General features: G+C 37.0%; 1 protein-coding gene across 8 annotated transcripts in view; it reads right to left on the bottom strand.

The window, feature by feature from the left end:
- LOC120515735 (cytoplasmic dynein 1 intermediate chain 1) overlaps nt 1-20,198 on the bottom strand; it is a 459,517-nt gene that overhangs the window by 388,137 nt on the left and 51,182 nt on the right. For 3 of the 8 annotated variants that reach the window (XM_039737001.1, XM_039737000.1, XM_039737003.1), the window contains 2 exons: nt 18,339-18,344; nt 455-514 (listed from right to left, as the gene is read on the bottom strand). The exons of 2 other annotated variants lie outside the window; for them this stretch is intronic. In XM_039737001.1, the coding sequence (XP_039592935.1) occupies nt 455-514; nt 18,339-18,344 (66 nt within the window). The remainder of the gene's footprint in view (nt 1-454; nt 515-18,338; nt 18,345-20,198) is intronic. 3 more of the 8 variants (XM_039737002.1, XM_039737004.1, XM_039737005.1) reach the window with 2 other exon arrangements.

The raw sequence follows: 20,198 nt of genomic DNA, 5'->3' as shown, positions 1-20,198 counted from the left end.
CCCTGTGCTGGCTGGGATTGGCTCCAGCAGACCCCTGTGACCCTGTAGTTAGGATATAGTGGGGTGGATAATGGATGGATGGACTCTTGTTGTCAGCTGTTATTTTATAAGCACTGGTGTTTATTCCCGTCCATATATTTGTTAGGCAGGATGGCAAGCAACATGGTAGCGCTGATTATTCTGAATATTGATTCATTTGACTTCTTTTTAAGAAACATTCTGATGAAATGCTACAACAGTTTAAAAAAAAAACAATGGAAATGTGGCTATAAACGCTGCTAAGGAGAATATTAACATTTCCGTTAAAACCAGTAGTTTTTACTTAGTTCAATAAATTCTAATATAATAATAATTAACTCTAAATTTTTAATAATGCCATAGAACTGTTTTCATAAAGTCTTGGATTTTATAAAATCATTTCATAAAACAACAAAGGTAACTGAACAATATATACCCAAGTTCAGAGTCAGATTGCAGCTGTAGAACAGAAGGGTCAGTGTCCCACTGCAGGGTCCTACGAGGTTATCAGCATAGCCATGCAGCAACGGGAAGGGGAAAAAACATGCAATATTATTAGCTGGAATCAGAAGAGGCCACATTAGTCAACCAACAACATGCAAAGTGAAAAGAAAATGTTCTGCACAAAATGAACATAAGCTTTCGCGAACAAGCAAAAAAAACAAGGACTCGTCCATTTTTTTTGCTGTTCTGAAAGAACTGATAGATAAAAGACAGGTTTGTTATTACCCTTGATTCATTTTTTGGCTGATTGAGTTTGACAACCCACACTTCTGAGGTGCCATTGAAATTAGCTCAATGCAGCTCAAGGATGCAAAACTGCCGTATTCAGGGATGAATATTCATGATTAAAGAATTAATTAAATATATAGCACAGCTGACTGGACATTGAATATCTCTACTTTTCTATGATAAGATCATAACATTAAAATACACAATACCATAATATAAACCCTGGGTGGTCTTGTTTAAAATAAACACTGAACATGTGAGTTTTTTGTATGAATTAAAATCTCATCTGCAGAGCCTATATAAGACATTGAGAATGGCTTTCTAGCCTTCCTTGTCCTTGTACTGATACTTTATAAATGTATTTAAAATGTCATTATGAGAGTCATTATGGAGTGGCACAGTGAGAATCTAGCATCTTAGGTTTGAATCCTCTACCAAATATTATCTGTGTGGCGTCTGCATCGTCTCCCTGTGACAGTGTGAGCTTTCTGCTGCCTGCTTTGGTTTTCCTATCACATTCTCAAATGTTAGGTGGACTGATGATTCCGAACTGGCCACTGGGGTGTCACGGTGGTGGCGTGATAGCACTGCTGTCTCGCAGGGAGTTATGTAGCTGGTATTTCCTGCTTGTATTCCACAATGTGCTCCGGTTTCCTTCCAAAGATATACAGATTTGGGGATTTGGTGCTGCTAACATGACGCTAGTGTATGCGAGTGCTTGTATTCACCTTGCAATGAGCTGAGGCCTCGTCCAGGGATTGTTTCTCACTCATGCCCAATGCTTGCTGGAATGGACACATCCCTGGATTGATTTAGTCAATAAACATAATTTTCAGAGATATTGCGGTAGGGTGTCATCAGAATTTACAACACAGAGAAGCCGAACATGTTTTCACCGTGATAATATCTCGCACTGCCACCTGGTGGATTCCTCCAGATTTACGTAAAGTACGCGCGCAAGTATGAACACTACAATGCTTGCGTAGCAGGAGCGTCCGCTGCAGCATGCGTCGCGTGAAGTATAGCTCTGGCCTAAGAATGTAACAGCACATTTTACTTCTGATCCTTAGCGATACTAAAGGATTTTCAGTTCAGATAAAACCTGATCAAACGTTCACAGCTTGGTTTAGCAACTTACTACCACAAAACCAATATCTCTCTGCATGTACTGTACCTCCAAGCAGCTAAGGCCAGCTATTGAACTACAGTGTGTCTCCTTTCTGCAAGTGCGCTAAAAAGGATGCTTTACTTCTAAGAAAGAAAAACCAAACTTCTTCTTAGGACAAGAGCTGTCCCAAGTCTACTGACTTTCAATGGCCTAACAAATTCAAAAGACATTGCATATCTCATATGAAACACCTGTACTAGATTTACTTTGGATTCTTCAGACCATATCTGCAGTTTATTTAACATGGTCTTGTAAACAAATTGCTCTTTTGCAATCTTGTCTTGGTGCTACAATGGAAAGAAAAATTAAATGAACCTTTTGCACACGGTGAAAGCAGGCTCTGGGAAGGACCAGCTGCTTGTCTTGTGGGGTTCAAACTCCAACCCCCCCGATCCTTGACTGGGTTAAGTGGGTTTTGAGATGATACAGAGTAATGATTCACAAACTCGAACATGGCTGCAGGGGTTTTGATCAAACCAACGTCTGTTTTTAATTGGACTCCAAGCCAATTAATTAAGCTGCCTTTGTGTTAATATAGAAATTTCAAAACTAAATTTGGTAATTTTTAATTAAAATGTAGTACGCAGCTATATGGGGATTTTTAAAAAACTTTTTAGCAACATTTTCGCCCTGATTTTCATTCTACTTTTCCATGTATTCTTGGTTATTTCATTTATTATTTACTAATCTGTGGATCTGATACTGAAGATTTTGCAGCCTTTCATTTTTCTGTGTTTTCCCAGGTGTCTGCTCTGCTTGTTGTTTAATTGTCATTATTAGGATACAATGAAGAGAGCAAACTACACCAAAAAGGGGAAAATAATAGGAAAACAATTGCAATTTATTTTTTGTATAGCACTTTTCATTGAATGCAGACACAGAGCGCAGTAAACAATTTTCAGTTAAAATACAATTGTAGATTATACTAATTAATAAATACGTATTAAAGCAGATATGTTAAAACACACAAAGAACAAGGTAGAAACTGATTAAATACAAATCCAATCATTTAAAGCTATAGCAAAAATAGAAATATTTCTAAATGCATTCTAGATGCAGAATAAGAGAACAGAAAAAAGTCCTGTTAATTAAATGAGATCAATTCTTATCTCTGATTGTGAAACTGGTTGAAACAACAACCTGCAGCCACAGTGGGTCCCTGTAACTGAGTTTGGTAACCCCTTATATAGGGCACTCGTGGTCCTGGAGGGCCGCATTGGCTAAAGATTTTTGTTCCAAACCATTTCCTAATTAGAAGGCAGTCCTTGCTGATAATGAAACTTGGTATTTAATGATATTACTTGTAAGTCCAGTCATTCATCCAAGACAAATTTTTAACTACTTTGTACAGCAGAGATCTTCACTCAAGGTCCTGGAGAGCCACAGTGGGTGCAGGTTTTTATTTTAACAAATTTCTTAATTGGAACCCATTTATTTGCTGCTAAAGCAGTCTGTGTTTTAGGCTTACTTTTAGTTAGCTCACTTGTTACAGTTTAGTACCCTTAATTGTCTATTTTAGCTTTAAACCGCAGCATTTACAGTAGGTTTTAATTGTTTGGTGCTTTCTTAAACAGCCAACCAGTTAATAATGAAATGTAAATAACAAAAAAAAATCTTCCCTAGAGCTAATGTAGTTCCATTTACAATGATGAATGTGCATCATAAAATATCTCTGTTAATAAATTTTTTATACATAAAAGAAAAAGGGAAGGATCATGAAGTACAAATCTGTTCCAGTTTGCAAAATAAATGGATACTTTCCTCTGAACAGAAAACTCTAAAAACTCTAAAATGTATTTCAAATTGGACGTGGATGAATGAAAGCCCTAACAAGCAGTATAATTAAATACCAAGTTTCATTATTAGCAATGGCTGCCTGTTAATTAAGAAAGTGGTAGTTGAATAGAAAACCTGCCACCACTGCGGCCCTCCAGAACCCTGAGTGAAGATCCCTGATATAGAGTTACTATGATGGTACCCTAAGGGCCGATTTATACTTCACGCTCAGAACGCATACGCACCCGCATCATGGCTGCCATGCGTTCCCAGCGTTCACTTCGCGCGTCCATTGAGCAGGTCCTCAGAAATTGGTGCGACACGTGCGCGAGATGCGGTACCAGCAAAAAGTCAAGGGGCGCAGTGTGCTAAAAGTCGGAACATGATTTCAGTGTCTCTGTTTACTATCTATATGTGACAGAAAGCCACTATGCAGATCCTACGGGATGAATGCTTTGATGTGGTGACGCAAAATGCCGACATACAGATGCATTCGTGGTGCTTTTATATTCAAGCGTCGCATATTCCCGATCGTAATGACACGATACATTTTAAAAGTCTCACATACCATCTTTTGTGCTGTCTTTTTTTTTGCAACTTAACAACAGCAACATAATGTATAGCGCTGTATTTGAGCCACTGAGAAAAAAATAAAGGACAAGGTGAAACGTGTATTTTGTGATTAAAGTGGAAATTTCGGCTTTAATCTCGAAATGTCCACTTTAACCTCGTAGTTTACTTTATCATTAATGCAGACCATCGTAAACGTCATCCCAGTTTTTAATCACTACGAGCTTCTTGGACCAGCAGCAATAGATCACCACACAGAACTAATTAAATGTATGATATTCCAACTCTCTGCACATTTAGATTTGTACTTGATACCACTTTCATGATGAAATGCATTAAAGTGTGCATGATACAAATTTACATATAATTTCGTTTAAATAATGAATACTGTTAATAATTACACACATGGGGGTGTCACGGTGGTGGAGCGATAGCACTGCTGTCTCGCAGGGAGTTATGTTGCTGGTATTTCCTGCTTGTATTCCACAATGTGCTCCGGTTTTCTTCCAAAGATATGCAGATTTGGGGATTTGGTGCTGCTAAAATGACGCTAGTGTATGCGAGTGCTTGTATTCATCTTGCGATGAGTTGAGGCCTCATCCAGGGATTGTTTCTCACTCGTGCCCAGTGCTTGCTGGAATGGACACATCCCTGGATTGATGGATTTAGTCAATAAACATAATTTTCAGAGATATTGCGGTAAGGTGTCATCAGAATTTAATGAGTGTTCTAGGCAATTCACAACACAGAGAAGCCGAACATGTTCTCACCGTGATAATATCTCGCACTGCCACCTGGTGGATTCCTCCAGATTTACGTAAATTACGCGCAAAAGTATGAACACTACAATGCTTGCGTAGCAGGAGCGTCCGCTGCAGCATGCGTCGCGTGAAGTATAGCTCTGGCCTAAGAATGTAACAGCACATTTTACTTCTGATCCTTAGCGATACTAAAGGATTTTCAGTTCAGATAAAACCTGATCAAACGATCACAGCTTGGTTTAGCAACTTACTACCATAAATCCAATATCTCTCTGCATGTACTGTACCTCCAAGCAGCTAAGGCCAGCTATTGAACTACAGTGTGTCTCCTTTCTGCAAGTGCGCTAAAAAGGATGCTTTACTTCTAAGAAAGAAAAACCAAACTTCTTCTTAGGACAAGAGCTGTCCCAAGTCTACTGACTTTCAATGGCCTAACAAATTCAAAAGACATTGCATATCTCATATGAAACACCTGTACTAGATTTACTTTGGATTCTTCAGACCATATCTGCAGTTTATTTAACATGGTCTTGTAAACAAATTGCTCTTTTGCAATCTTGTCTTGGTGCTACAATGGAAAGAAAAATTAAGTGAACCTTTTGAAATGTCCTGGTTTTCTGCATTAAATAAAATGTGATCTGATCTTAATTTAAGCCACAGGTACAGACAAAAACAATAAACGAAAGCCAATACAAAAGAATTACAATCCTTGCAATCAAACATTCACGGTACAATTGATAAAGTAAATGAACTATTGAATTTAATAACTGGTTGAACCTCCTTTGACATCAATAACCTCTAACAAGCTCTTCCGGTTGTTTCAGATCAGACCTGCACAACATTCTGAAGGAATAATAGACCAATCTTTGTTACAGATCAGCAATTTTCTTAGACTGTCTGATGTGAATAGTTATCTTGAGGTCATTGCACATCATCTCTGTTATCTTAGGGTCTGGGATTTGCCTGAGAAATTCCAAAAGGTGGCTTTTATTTTTCTGAAGCTATTGTGTAGCAGATTTTCTCTGATGTTTTGGGTCATGTTCTGCTGCATCACCAAACTTCTACCAAGCTTCTACTAGTGGACAGCCATCCTGTAGGATACCTTGATAAACCTGGGAATTCATTTCTCCCTTGATGATGTTGAGCTGTCCAAGTCAGTAAAATAACCCCAAATCATGATGTTCCCTGCACTGTTGAGATGATGTTTTCATGTTGTGCCCTTTTTGCACCTTACACACAGTACTACTGCCTATTTGTACTGAACAATGCTACCTTAGTTTCATCAGACCACAAAACATTATTCTACTGACACTGTGGAATGTCAAGATACTCTTTAGCACCCAACGGATGCCTGGGACCACAGAGAGTGGAGGAAAAAGGTTTGAAGGGCAACCAGTTTAATTGGAGAAGCCCAGAAAAATGGTAGTTAAATCAGTGATGATGATGTACAGTTACTACTGATGAATGGAAATGTATGGATGCTTATCCCTGCCGCTCAAAAAATGTATTGTATTATTTCAGTAATATTTGATTTTTTATTTACAAAGGTATCGAGTTATCTTGCAAATTAGTTGAATTGCTGGCATTAGTTATAAATGCATTACTTGCTTAAAACTGGCAGCACCATCTGCAAGTGTTTTCTTTTTTTTCTTCTGAGGAAAAGCAGAAATAAATTTAACAAGACTGTTCCAGGCAATTCAGGAAGAGAATCCTACAGTATACAGTATATAAACTATTATTTTAATTTTGGTATTTACTACAGGTATAATTTAGAAATTAGACAATACTGCTAATGTCCCAGCTAATGTCCCTGCCCCACAACTTCATGGGTTCAAGCTTAACTCCTGGTCTGGTCACATTCTGTGTGTTTGTTTCAGTAAGCTGCTATCAGTGAATGTAACTGTACCCAAAAAAAATTGAGGCCCACATTCCAGGGCTGATGCCTGACACAAGCTGCTGATTTAAGCTCAGAAATATCCTGCAATATCTAAAACTTTATTATGAATAGTAATATCACAGGCACATATATAGTTCTGGTCTAAGGGGAAATGAACAAAGATTTTTTCAGTGCATATGAACAGGTTGTGGTTGGGGGGGTCATAAGTAATCCAGAGCCAGGATGTTGTAAAAATCTTGCTTGTATATTGGTTATTTGAGATGAGATGTTGTCATAGCAGCATAAAAGTATATAATGCCTGCAGAAAAACAGAAATAGTTTCCTATATCTTACATAAATGCAGATCAAAGAGTGACTTCAACAGTATTTAAAAGAAACAATGGATGAATGGATCAATCGATGGATCATTGGATAACAAGAATTCCAACTGGAATCAATAGGATCATGAAAAGTATGACCAGTAAAATACGTATGGCGCAGTCATTAACACTGTTGCTTCAAAGTTCCAAAATGCTGGTTTCAAACATCTGTGATTGAGTGTGTCATGAGATGCCCTGGAACCCTCAACTACCAAATAAGTGGCTTCTGCTTTGCACAACCTCCCCAGCAAGCCTTGTATTACGACTAGTAGATTCAAGTAAAAATTGTTCATTCATAACATAGACCTTTTTTAAAATGTACTCAGGGCTAGATCCATCAAATGAGCAATGTCATCAAGTGCGTGCATTCCTACACTTTAGCCAAAGGTCTGTCTGTCTCATGGATAGCCTTGCATTTAAAATCACTCCTAATGCCTTAACAGCAGTATTTGGAGTAATACCAGATGGAATAAATGTGTGCTGTGAAAAATCAGTTTTAATAGCCTATATCACCTTACTTGCATAAAGATTTTTTTTACTCAAATGGAATAATCCCAATCCACCACCTCAAATTGGAAAAAGTCAAATACTCTTTACCAGGGTCTTTTCAGAACCTTTTTTTCTGTACTTATCAAGACCTTACTGTATTAATGTAATCCGAAAACAAACATAAAAGAGCTCTACTCATCCTTTTCATTTTACTTGCTGTTTTATCTTACGCAGAGGACTATTCTAGATGGGGCTCTGTTGTTTGGGTGGTAGTCGATTGGGATTTATAAACAAAAAAAAAAAATTCAGGTGAATAAAACTGTGAGAATGCCAAGTTCCTTGTACTTTCCCTTTATAAATCCCAATGAATATGAAATTTAATGTATGTGCACGCACCTACAGCCCCACCCAGGACTCCCCCTTCAATATAAATAGCTCTTTCCCTTCAGTGTTTTGTTAAAAGCCAATGGCAAAAGCAAAATAAGAATTTCAACAAATGCGAAGTGGAGGCAAGGAAAAACGTACTATTTGTTGGCTTAAGCAGTGGTAAAAGCAACAAAAGGAAGTTGACGGAGTGATACGTTGTTGTATCAAATTCAGAAAGTCACACAGTGCCCGAAATAAAATAAGAAGTGGTCAGATATCAAAGTCGACATGAAAAGCCGAGTCACAGTCCACCATCTCTTTATTCTGTTTCAGACAATATTACAAAAGCTGATCCCCGTACCGGGGACATGACTCCAGGCGGTGATGGTGCTGCTGTGCCCAGCACATTTTCAGACGCTGGCAGCACACACACCTCTGCCTCAGAAACCGCTGAGCGACCATCTGGCTTGGCTGTGTGCTGACAGACGTTGTTCTGGAGTCATAAATTCTCAAAAGTTTTAGCAGGAGTTACCTGTGTCCATTAGAAATGACTTTACACTGTGTTCCAAATTATAGGATTTAAGTTAAATAAACATTTGTTTTTCAGTTTTTCAATGAAAGGTCTTGCTTGTTTTGTGTCTCCTGTCTTTTTAGATAACGAGGATGAATCTCGGATAGGTTAATTATTTCATTAACTTGTCAGGTGATCGGAATTGAAAGGAAACCTACTTAAGGAGGTTGCTCCTCATTATTAAGTGAAAGAAAGAAAGAAAGAAAGAAAGAGAGAGAAAGGTGGGTAGGTAGGTAGGTAGGTTTCTAAACATGAAAAACGGGAAACAGTTCAATGTTTTGCAAAAGGCAAGAAAACAATTGATATTCCATGAAAACTGAAGATAGATCATTGAACTGTGAAAACATTTGTGTGAGATTCACATCACAAACAAATTTGGTCAGATAAAGGCTTATTAAGGAAAGTCAGGCAAATACATGGTATTAAAGCAGGAGCTTTTACGAAGCTACTCATGAGCAGTAAACAGGTATTAGAAGCTGCTTGTTCCTCTGGAGTCCCAAGAACCTCTTGATGCAGGATCTGCCAGAGGCTTGCAGTTGTGCATAAAGCTGTATTTCAGCTGCCCGTAACCAATGCTGACAAAGAAAAATGTTTTCACTGATGAATGCCGAGCTACACTGAAAGTTCCAGAAGGATGGAGTTCTGGATGGTTGGTGAATGGCCACACTGTTCCAACAAAACTGCAACATCAACAAGGAAGTGGCAGCATGATGTTTTGGGCTGGAATATTGGGAAGTAAGATGGAAGGTTCCTTTAAGGTTCCTAAAGATGTCAAAATGACCTCTGCAAAATATGTGAAGTTCCTAACTGACCATTTGCTGCCATGTTATAAAAAGAAGTGTGTTTTCCGAAATAAATTTATTCTCATGCAAGTCAACACACCATCCCATGCTGCAAAGAACACCACTGACTCCTTAGCTGCTATGGGCATAAAGGGAGAAAAACCTCCATTGAACTCAACTCTATTGAGAACCTGTGGAGCATCCTTAAAAGGAGGATCTGTGAGGGTGGACGTCACTATACCTCAAAACTGGAACCCTCAAATGACAAACAGGCAAAAACTCTACATGGACTTATAAGTTCAATTGATGGGAGAGTTGTGAAAGTGATATCAATTGAGTTCTCATACATTAATATGTAATTTGATCTGTAAGTATGTTTTTTGATTTAAATTGCATTTATCCCTTGAAAAATTATCTCTTCATGCAACAAATACAATGATTTCTGTTTCAAATTCTTTACAACCTGCTGAATGTTTTCAAACTCTATTATGCATAACAATTTGGAACACTGTATTGTTTTGAAACTATTAAAAAAAGCTGTTGTCATCATTAGTAGTTGTAATAAAATCCACATTACAATATAATTGAGGACAAAAAAAAATCCTTAATCTTATTGTCTGTTTAGGAAAAGTGAAACAAAAAGAAAACAGCATGTGCATAATTATTGGGTGTAAACTACTACTGATGATGTAAAAGGCTATAAATAATCTCGCTCCTTCCTATGTTTTGAAGCGCCTTTTCCCCCAACATAACATTTGCTCTCCTAATAACATTCTGCTCATTATTCTAAGCGCCAAGCTTAAAGCAAGTGATGAGGCAACATTTTGCGGTTATGCACCAAATATCTGGAATACTTTACCAACAGAAATAATAAAACAGAAACGCTAATACTGCAGATCATTTTTAAATTAAACTTAATTAAAATTAAAAATTTTAAAAACTCCTAAAAACCCACTTTTTTAATTTGGCATAACTACATTTTAGTTGTACCTTAAATTAATTAGATGTGCATACAAATATTGTTCTCTTCATTGAATCTGCAGTCTTTATTAATCTTTATGTTTCTCTGTTTTCTTTTCCAGTTCTTCTGCGGTGATGTTCTGTGCCGCCACCACCACCACCTGATCAAAGTCCTTTGCAGCCGCATGTGATGTTTGAATGAAAGCAAATAACCCAATCTGGTATGAGACCAACTGTGTCGAAGCCTCTAAGATGAAGCCATAAAAGAAACAATAAAGAACTACTTAAGAACATTTATGTTAGGCAGAATGCCCATTGGGGGCTGGGTGGTCTTTTGGCCTGAAATCCCTAGAGATTTTATTTTTTTTCTCTTAACTCGAGTTTTTTTTTTTTTTTTAATTATTATTATTTTGTCTGTCCGGCCTGTCACCTGTCTTTTAAAAACTTTAAAAGGCAATCCTATATTTAAGGACTCTATTATTCCTAATTATATGTCTGTCTTATGTAAGTGTGCATGATTTTTTGTTTGTATGCTATTTATGCATTATTCTTATCTAATTTTAATTTGTTTTTCTTTGTATATAACTACTTCTTTGACATCTTCTAGACCACTGTGACCTACACTATTTGTATGAAAATGTGCTAAAGAAATAAATGTTTTAGCAAGATACACTTTAATAGTGTCACTTGGAATGGATTATACTTTTGCACATACTAGATATGTGGAAAAACATAAAAACTACAGGTTTTTTTTCCTATTAAATGCAATCAAAGTTAGACAATAATAGTAACTAACATGCACATTGTCGACTGTTTTGAATGACAGTTTAGATTTGTTTTGCCCTGGCTGCTGTAAATAAACGTGGTGCTGTATATCATACTCAAATGGCACAGAGTTGCTGCATGACAGCTAAAATGTGAAAAAGGTTCTCTTTGTTCAAGCCAGTGAAAACAGTTTACACTGGAAAGGAGTCCCTGGTAACTTCAATGGAAGCAGAACAACAGCCCTTTGTAAACTGTAAAATGAAAAGTGGCCAAGCAATATTAACCCAATCATAGGTTAAGTGTAACCTCAAGGGATTTGGCTGCATTGACTTTCCTACTGTTGACAGATTTTTGAAACTTCACTTTATTATTGCTTAAGCATGTATCCACTGCTCTGAAAGTGGAGATGGATAAAGTTTTATAAAGTAGAGTTTTATTTTTTTTTTTTATTGAAACCTCCAAAAAATCTTACTTTTTAAAATATTTTGGCTATATATACTGTATATACAGACACACACACATACATACACAGTTTTTTCTTAGAAGACCACAAAACCGAGAACAGGATAAGATCATAACTAAACACAGTCAAGGCTTCAGGTTAATTCAGATTGGCAAGGTGATAATGGGAGATTCTGTTAACACCTTATTGAGACCACCAGCATCCCCTGGAGAACAACATTCATTTAGGAAGGTCACTCAAGACAACTGATGACAAGATCTTTATTTATTGGAAAAAATATTAGAATGATTAACAATTAGTGTTTCACTCAATGGTTTTTATAAGAGATACACATGTATGCAGAACTAAGAAACATCAGTAAATCATTAGAGTTGTGGCAATATACAGAATCTGACTGATATAAATTCTTTCAAGGGGCAGAATTGTGACACAGCAGTTACAGTTCCTTTCTGACAGATCCAGCATCCTTGATTTAAACCCCATTCCCCGTTATTGTGTACGTGGGATTGATGTGTTCTCCCTCTTTCTACATAAATATATTTTGATTACTCTCAGTTTCTTCCTGCATACCATAAATGTGTGTTAAGTTAACAGGTATTTTAATCAGGCCTCTTGTTATGAAGTGTGTGAGTGCATATTAGTTGGGCCCTGTGAAAGACTAGCACATTGTCTGATACAAGTTCCTTTCTTTCAACTAATGCTCTCAAGATTGGCTTCAATTTGCCAAGACCCTAAATTAGATTAAAAGGATGTAAGAATGTTATTTTACAAGTGTTGCATCAGGGGAACAACAGATCGTAATACAGGTTGGTCTTTGCAACACAGCTAAATAGACACAATCAATCATCGTGAGGCCCAAACAATATCTTTACCTCTTGTGCCACAAAAGGTAAAGAAAAGAAGGCAAAAATATACTGTGTGCTAATATGCTGTTACAAGTGAAATACACAGATTGATTTCAGTTAGCAATTTTTACTGGAAGGTCTTTAAAGAGCCTCCTGACAACTTAAAACAAGGATCACTTACAGTAGTGGAATTTAATGAAAAGTCATTCGGAATTAGTTATGATGGAAAGTCAAGATGGTTGCAACACTCTGGTGGCTTAGCTTTCATTGAAAATAGAGGGTTTAGTAAAGCCACATGTTCATTTGTGCAGAATAGGACTGCCACTTATCTTTTCTGAAGGATATTATAGGTGCGTGCAGACATATAAAAAAGTAAATTCTGTTAACTTGAAATAAGTCTTTTGCTGCCAATTTCCACTCCTATTTTATTAATTCATACTGACAGGGTTATTATTCACCCAAATGTGTTATGGAATGAAACATTGAAGGGTTTAAATTTTCTAAATGTTAATGTTGAATATTATGTACTCTCCTCACAGGCTTTCCACACTCGCAAAGTGGTCATGTTTTAATGATGGCATGTTTACTCAAAATGTTTCTACATTTATTGTAAAACATAGAAAGTACAAAGAATGACACAAGAAAATGTGGTACCTTCTGGGTCTGCCTACACAGGCTTGAATCTGTGTCTGGCATACAACTGAAAGGGCAACATGGTCTCATTCTTTCAATTTAGGGTCATATGTTGGTTTTTATCAGCCAAGAACAAGAATGGCTTTTAAACATTCTCCCTTTTCTTCATTCGTCCTTGGCCAAAACTAGGTTTCTTGCCCTGTAACATTTTGATGGAATATCATCAGTAACTTTACCATGTTTAAGCTTGTGAATTAGAACATTACAACAGTTTCAATGAGATCAGGCCATGTTGCTTAACAAAGCTCATCAGTTATTAATCAGGTGCCTCTCTATCTTAGGGGCTAGTGCCCTGAGACACATGCATGGCCTACTTCTTCCTTAACACTAACGCGTTTCCTACAATAGCATGCAAAGGTGCTCTCTCAGCTGGGTGTCTGCTAGGTACTAATCTTAGCTCATTCATAGACTTGGATCACTTATTATTCTAGCATTCACTGACCAACTAACCTTTTAAATCTCACCTCTTATACCTCCTTTTCTCATTCACTCTGGTGGTTTCACATTTTTTATCTCCCTTGGTTTGGCTCTGCGTCTGTTTCTCTACTAAATCTGTTTTGGTTTTTTTCCCACACACCTGATAAGGGCTATAAAGCCAATATTTTTCATTTTCCAGTGTGGAAATAACCTTTACATATTTTACCATAATATACTGCATATGAATTCAAAATAAAAGAATCAAAAAAATTCAAAGACTTGAACTTTATTCTACATAAAATATAAAAAAGTAGTCCCTGTAAAACTAATCTCTATTTAATTATGAAAGTGTCCAGTATTTGACCTACACTGAAAATTTTGCTTTTGTATTTTCACAGACACATCTAAAGGCGTAGTGGTGGCTCTTAGGCTAGGGATCTACACTGGCAATTGGAAGGTTGCCAGTTTGAATCCCGTAAATGCCAATAGGGACTCTGCTCTGTTGGGCCCTTGAGCAAGGTCCTTAACCTGCAATTGCTGAGTACTTTGAGTAGTGAGAAAAGCGCTATATAAATGCAAAGAATTATTATTACTAGGGTACTGTACCATGTTAGCCATTATGAATGTAGTGAGAAGTCAAGCAAAATGACACCTTTTATTGGCTAACTAAAAAGATTACAATATGCAAACTTTCAAGGCAACTCAGGCCCCTTCTTCAGGCAAGATGTAATACAGAAACTGGAGTTCCCTATGTTTATATGGACACCGAGACAGATACAACATTGGAAAACCTTTAAGTGAGGCATCTTAAATGTAACCTCTTCAGGCTAAGATTCATTTAGCAATGTATAGGTAAGATCTTTAGATAAGATAACTAACTGTCCAACAAAGTCTTTTGAAGTTTCTGATGAGTTTTCAGTACAATGTGGATCTGTAGTCAGGTTGTCTGTGACAGTCTGAGAGATGCAAACAATCCTCATATCTGGCCATAAAACTATTGTCTCCATTCAAGCCATGTTGTAATGTGTTAAATTTTAGCATGAGTTTAACTTCCCATTCTTTTCTCTCTTGCTGTGTTCTGAAGTTGCTCATAAGCAAGGTAACACAATCTCAGGCACCTCTAAACTGGCAAGGTGTTCATGCTGGATACCCTGCATTTTTAGGGCTCTACCAACACAAAATTCTATGATTGCACATTAGTGTCCAGGTCTCAGAGACACAACAAGTACATTATTATTACAAAGTCTTAACTTTAAAATCAATGGCAAATTCTAAAGAGCCGAAAAACAGGAGCTTACTCTCTGAAATTATGAAGGACAAAGTATGCTATATCAAAGCCTTTACCTTTAATTAACTATTGCAGCTAAGATGACAAGCAACTATCACAAACCAAGGTTTGAAAAGTCAACTATAGAACCCTATTGTAAACACCTCCAAAAATGAATATAAAATAATGAATGGGTCATTCTATATATTAACACAGACAAAAGCTTGCTTTTCAAAATGGTACTTTTCTGAATTTCTTTACAGCAAAGTCCTTGATCAGATCACTTAAATCCAGACCCTGACAATCAGACATCAAATGAGTCAAATGATTCAGTCTTTCTTGTCCAATTGCAGACCTGAGGTGATTGTGGAAACATGATTTGGATAAATAAATATCACTTATTGTATTCTAAAAGTCATCCATCCATCCATTTCCTAACCCGCTGAATCCAAATACAGGGTCACGGGGTATTCTAAAAGTGTGTCAGGTATTACTGTGTCTTGGGTTTGGGGCTCGGTAACACCCCCTGGTTGCTACAATTGGCGGACTCGGCAGGATTTTTTGGCTGTCTATTTGGCAGAAATCCTGCAACATAAAGTTGTTGTGACCAAAACCAAGACCTTTAATCCAATATTTCCACGCATACACTGGATATAAGAGATGGGTAGATAATTGGGCAAAAAGCCAGCCAACAGAAGGGCAGCTGGTCCTTAGTCGCAGTACAAGAGTTTAGAGAATACACAAGAAAAACACACACATACATACATATATATATACATACATATATATACATACATATACACACACATATATATATATATATATATATATATATATATATATATACATACACACAGTATATATACTGCTCAAAAAAAATTAAAGGAACACTTTTTAATTAGAATATAGCATCAAGTCAATGAAATTTCTGGGACGTTGATCTGGTCAGTTAAGTAGCAGAGAGGGTTGTTAATCAGTTTCAGCTGCTTTGATGTTAGTGAAATTAACAACAGGTGCACTAGAGCGGCAACAATGAGAAGACCCCCAAAACAGGAATGGTTTAACAGGTGGAGGCCAATGACATTTTTTCCTCCTCATCTTTTCTGACTGTTTTTTTCACTAGTTTTGCATTTGGCTACGGTCAGGGTCACTACTGATAGCACGAGGCGATACCTGGACTCTACCGAGACTGCACAGGTAGTCCAACTTCTCCAGGATTGCACATAAATATGTGTCATTCCCAGAAGGTTTGCTGTGTCTTCCAGCACAGTCTCAAGGGCATGGAGGACATTCCAGGAGGCAGGCAGTTACTCTAGGAGAGCTGGACAGGGCCATAGAAGGTCCTTAACCCATCAGCAGGATTGGTATCTGCTCCTTTGGGAAAGGAGGAACAGGATGAGCATTGCCAGAGCCCTACATAATGACCTCCAGCAGGCCACTGGTGTGAATGTCTCTGACCAAACAAGCAGAAACAGGCTTCATGAGGGTGGCCTGAGGGCCTGACATCCTCTAGTGGGCCCTGTGCTCACTGCCTGGCATCGTGGAGCCCAATTGGCATTTGCCATAGAATACCAGAATTGGCAGGTGCACCACTAGCACCCTGTGCTTTTCACAGAGGAGAGCAGGTTCACCCTAAGCACATGTGACAGACATGAAAAGGTCTGGAGAAGTTGTGGAGAACATTATGTTTCCTGTAACATCGTTCAGCACGACCGGTTTGGTGGTGGGTCAGTCTGAGGAGTCTGAGTCTGAGGAGGCACAGACCTCTACAGGCTAGACAACAGAACCTTGACTGTCATTAGGTATTGGGATGAAGTCCTTGGAATCATTGTCAGACTCTATGCTGGTGCAGTGGGTCCTGGGTTCCTCCTGATGCACAACATTGCCCAGCCTCATGTACAAGAGTATGCAGGCAGTTCCTGGAGGATGAAGGAATTGATACCATTAACTGGCCCCCACATTCGCCTGACCTAAATCCAATAGAATACCTCTTCTGGGACATTATGTTTTGGTCCATTTGACACCACCACGTTGCACCTCAGGTTGTCCAGGAGCTCAGTGATGTCCTGGTCGAGATCTGTGAGGAGATCCCCCAAGACACCATCCATGGTCTCATTAGGAGCATTTCCCGACATCGTCAGGCATGCATACAACCACTTGGGGGCCACACAAACTACTGGATCAGTGTCTTCGTATAGTTAGCAGTCTTTGTTAATTTTTTGTAACTTTTTCCTGGATGAATTTTCAATAATTGTGTATCCAGTTACACATTTTGAGATTCAAGGAATCTAAAAATAACATTGATTTTTCAAATTATGGTGAAATAAAAAGTAGATACTATAATCACATCACCCATGTTAAGTCTGTCCTTTAGCTTCCAAGTTAGTTTAGGTTGATTTCGAAGTCCATCTTTGAACATCCTAAACTGTGAAAATGAGCATTTTGATTACAAGACACAAGCATAAATGAGACAACTGGCTAAGACCTTTTGCTGCATCCCACTCAAACTTTAAAATGACCTGCCTGCTATTGTATCAGATGCTATATCAGATTCACGATTCAAATCCATATAATTATTTAGCGCATCACTCTTTTACTAAAACCTGGTGCAAAACATATCAGGTAGTTATGTGTCTAGATTGAATTTTAACCCTGATCTGCTGTTACTAAGCTTTTCCAATTCTCTTATTATTTTTCTTTTGTGTCCCTTGGTACCAAATAGACAACAGACCACCCAGAAGTTTATTTTCTCTATTTTGTTAATTAATTTTGTTGTTCTATTACTGTTTTCCACCAATGTCACATCTTTTGTGTATTTCAATTTTTCTTCCTAACTTTCTCCTTTAGGAGCAGTCATGGTACAGTATGCATATTATTTTTATAGATTTACATAGATAATAAATAGATTTTTATAGCTCTATTATTGTACATTTAAATGTACATTGTGTATCGAAATGCATTATTTTTACTTTACTGCTGCAGTTTCTTTATTGGTAAACCTGTTTAACTTTTCTGAGTTTGTCTTGAATAAAAAAAAAAGAGTATTAGAGTAAAGTAGATTGAATTATACACCAGTAGAGAAAGCCACTGCTAAATAGTATTCCTTGTTTACCTATTACAGCATTTTAAAAAGTCAACTGTGTGAAGATTTATTACCTAAATATTTTGGCAAATTTAAAATGTTTGAGATCACCGCATTTGCTCTTTCAAACAGAACATGTTTTTAACAACAATACACTAGTACAAATAACATATGAGTTATTTTACACCAATACATAATTACATAATTAGTACACACCCATATATACGGCACAAGCAAGGGTATACACAATGAAGTTCATGTAATATAATAGACACGTTATACAACAGAACTGAAAAATATACTTTTTCCACTGCACAAACCAAAACCAGCACAGTATGTATTAGTTCTTAATCTTACCTGAATCTGTAGTCCAAATTAAGGATGTTAAAAAAGAAAAGTGAAATATTAAAAAAAAAACCACTGGAAGTGGGAGAATAAAATTACAACAATAATCTGTATACGAAGACTGGAGTGATTTTAGTGTCACAATGCAATGTATTAGACTTTCTAACTTAAGGGGAGGCTTCTAAATGACATAATATTACCTTACCCTATGGAAAAACTGTGCGTGCTATTAGATAAAAACATTCTTCTTAGGCAATTTGACCCAGTGGCTAAAAAGATGGATTGGTTAGCATATGCTTGTGAATTTACTGTAGATCCACTGACAACTCATAAATGTGACTGAAAACAAACCATACTGACTAACTATCTGCTGTTAAAGTGTCTGTTTGCACATAAAATATGCAACAAATATAGTTTAATTCATTGCAGCCTAGCTACTCAGCTCCGTCAAAGAAGGGCTGCACTGGGTGCACGTTTTTGTTCCAACCAATTCTTGACGTTAACTGGACTCATCATCTTAATTAAATATGTCATTATTCACTAGTTTTAACTTTATTGTGTCAATCCAAAAATACTTAAAAAATACTTTCAAAGTAATTACACAAGTATGACTAAACTATTCTGATCATTCTTTCTAAGATTCAGCTGTTTTATTTCCATTAAAATGACTTGTTTTCTCATCAGTTGCTTGATATGAATCACAGACTGTAACTATGAAGTAGCTGCTCCTGACATTTGCACCTGTGTCTGCTCTTTCTTAACTAAAACTATTTTTAAAAAATAGTAGTGTTTTTTATTGTTTATGTAATCAACTGGCTTTTTCCTATTCTCATTTTGAGGGACAAGTTTGCATTTCTTTCATTACTTTCAGTAAATGGCAGTGCATCTTCATTTTGTTCTTCTATCTATCTTTTATAGAGCTTAAGCTCTAAAGTGTAACCAAATAATGACAACAGTGGCACAGGCACTAAATACTAAAGAAAAGAAGCTACTTCAATAACATTTCCAGCTATGAAATCTTTAGCAGGTAACTGCTTAACAAAGCATTTTAAAATAACTTAAAAAGTATAAACTCAAGATGTGGAAATTGTAACTTTTTGTATAATTTCTATCAAAGGTAAATATTATTTTGCAGTCAACCTTAATAAAATGTTAAGTGTGTAAGTGTCAGTGTGTATGTCTGTGTGTCTGTCCAGGTTTCTATCTCTCTGTCATTCCAAAAGACGGTGCATCACAAAACATTTTTAGTAAAAAAAAAATGCATGCATTTGTTATTCCAATGCACATCTAAAAACATTAACACTGCTTATACGAATCCCATACCAAATGGCATATAACAGAGACATATGCATTAAGTGCTGATTACTTATATTCCAACCCATCTTAGATGGGTTGCACAGCTAGTAGCACAATAAAAGTCTAATGCAGCATGCTTAATTAAGACAGGAGTTTCAATTAAAAGCAGCTCTTGGTTCGAACACAAAGTATCCAGCATTCTAGCTGCTTACAAAATTTGCTTCTGTACAAATCAAAATTACATGACAAACAAATCCTGACGCCAATGTTCAATTCTTAAATGGTCCTGTCGTGAGTGAGTGTGCATCGGTGTGTCCTCTGATGGACTGTTTTATCATCCAGGATGGGTATGTGGCTTGTGCATAACCCTGTCCCGCATTAGATGGAAATGTATTAGAATGAGTCAGCTTGGAAAATGGATGAAATAAATAGACTGATGGTTGCATGGATGGAATGATGCATATGAAATTGATGTATCATAACTTCTGCCTCCAGGCTAATTGATAACATTCAAGATATACAATCAGAGCTCCAGTTCCCAATAACAGTAAAACAGAAGAGGGAAGGCAGAAGATA

This window comes from Polypterus senegalus, chromosome 15 (genome assembly GCF_016835505.1).
Source record: "Polypterus senegalus isolate Bchr_013 chromosome 15, ASM1683550v1, whole genome shotgun sequence".
NCBI lineage: Eukaryota > Metazoa > Chordata > Cladistia > Polypteriformes > Polypteridae > Polypterus > Polypterus senegalus.
This window is presented reverse-complemented; position numbering and strand designations above follow the sequence as displayed.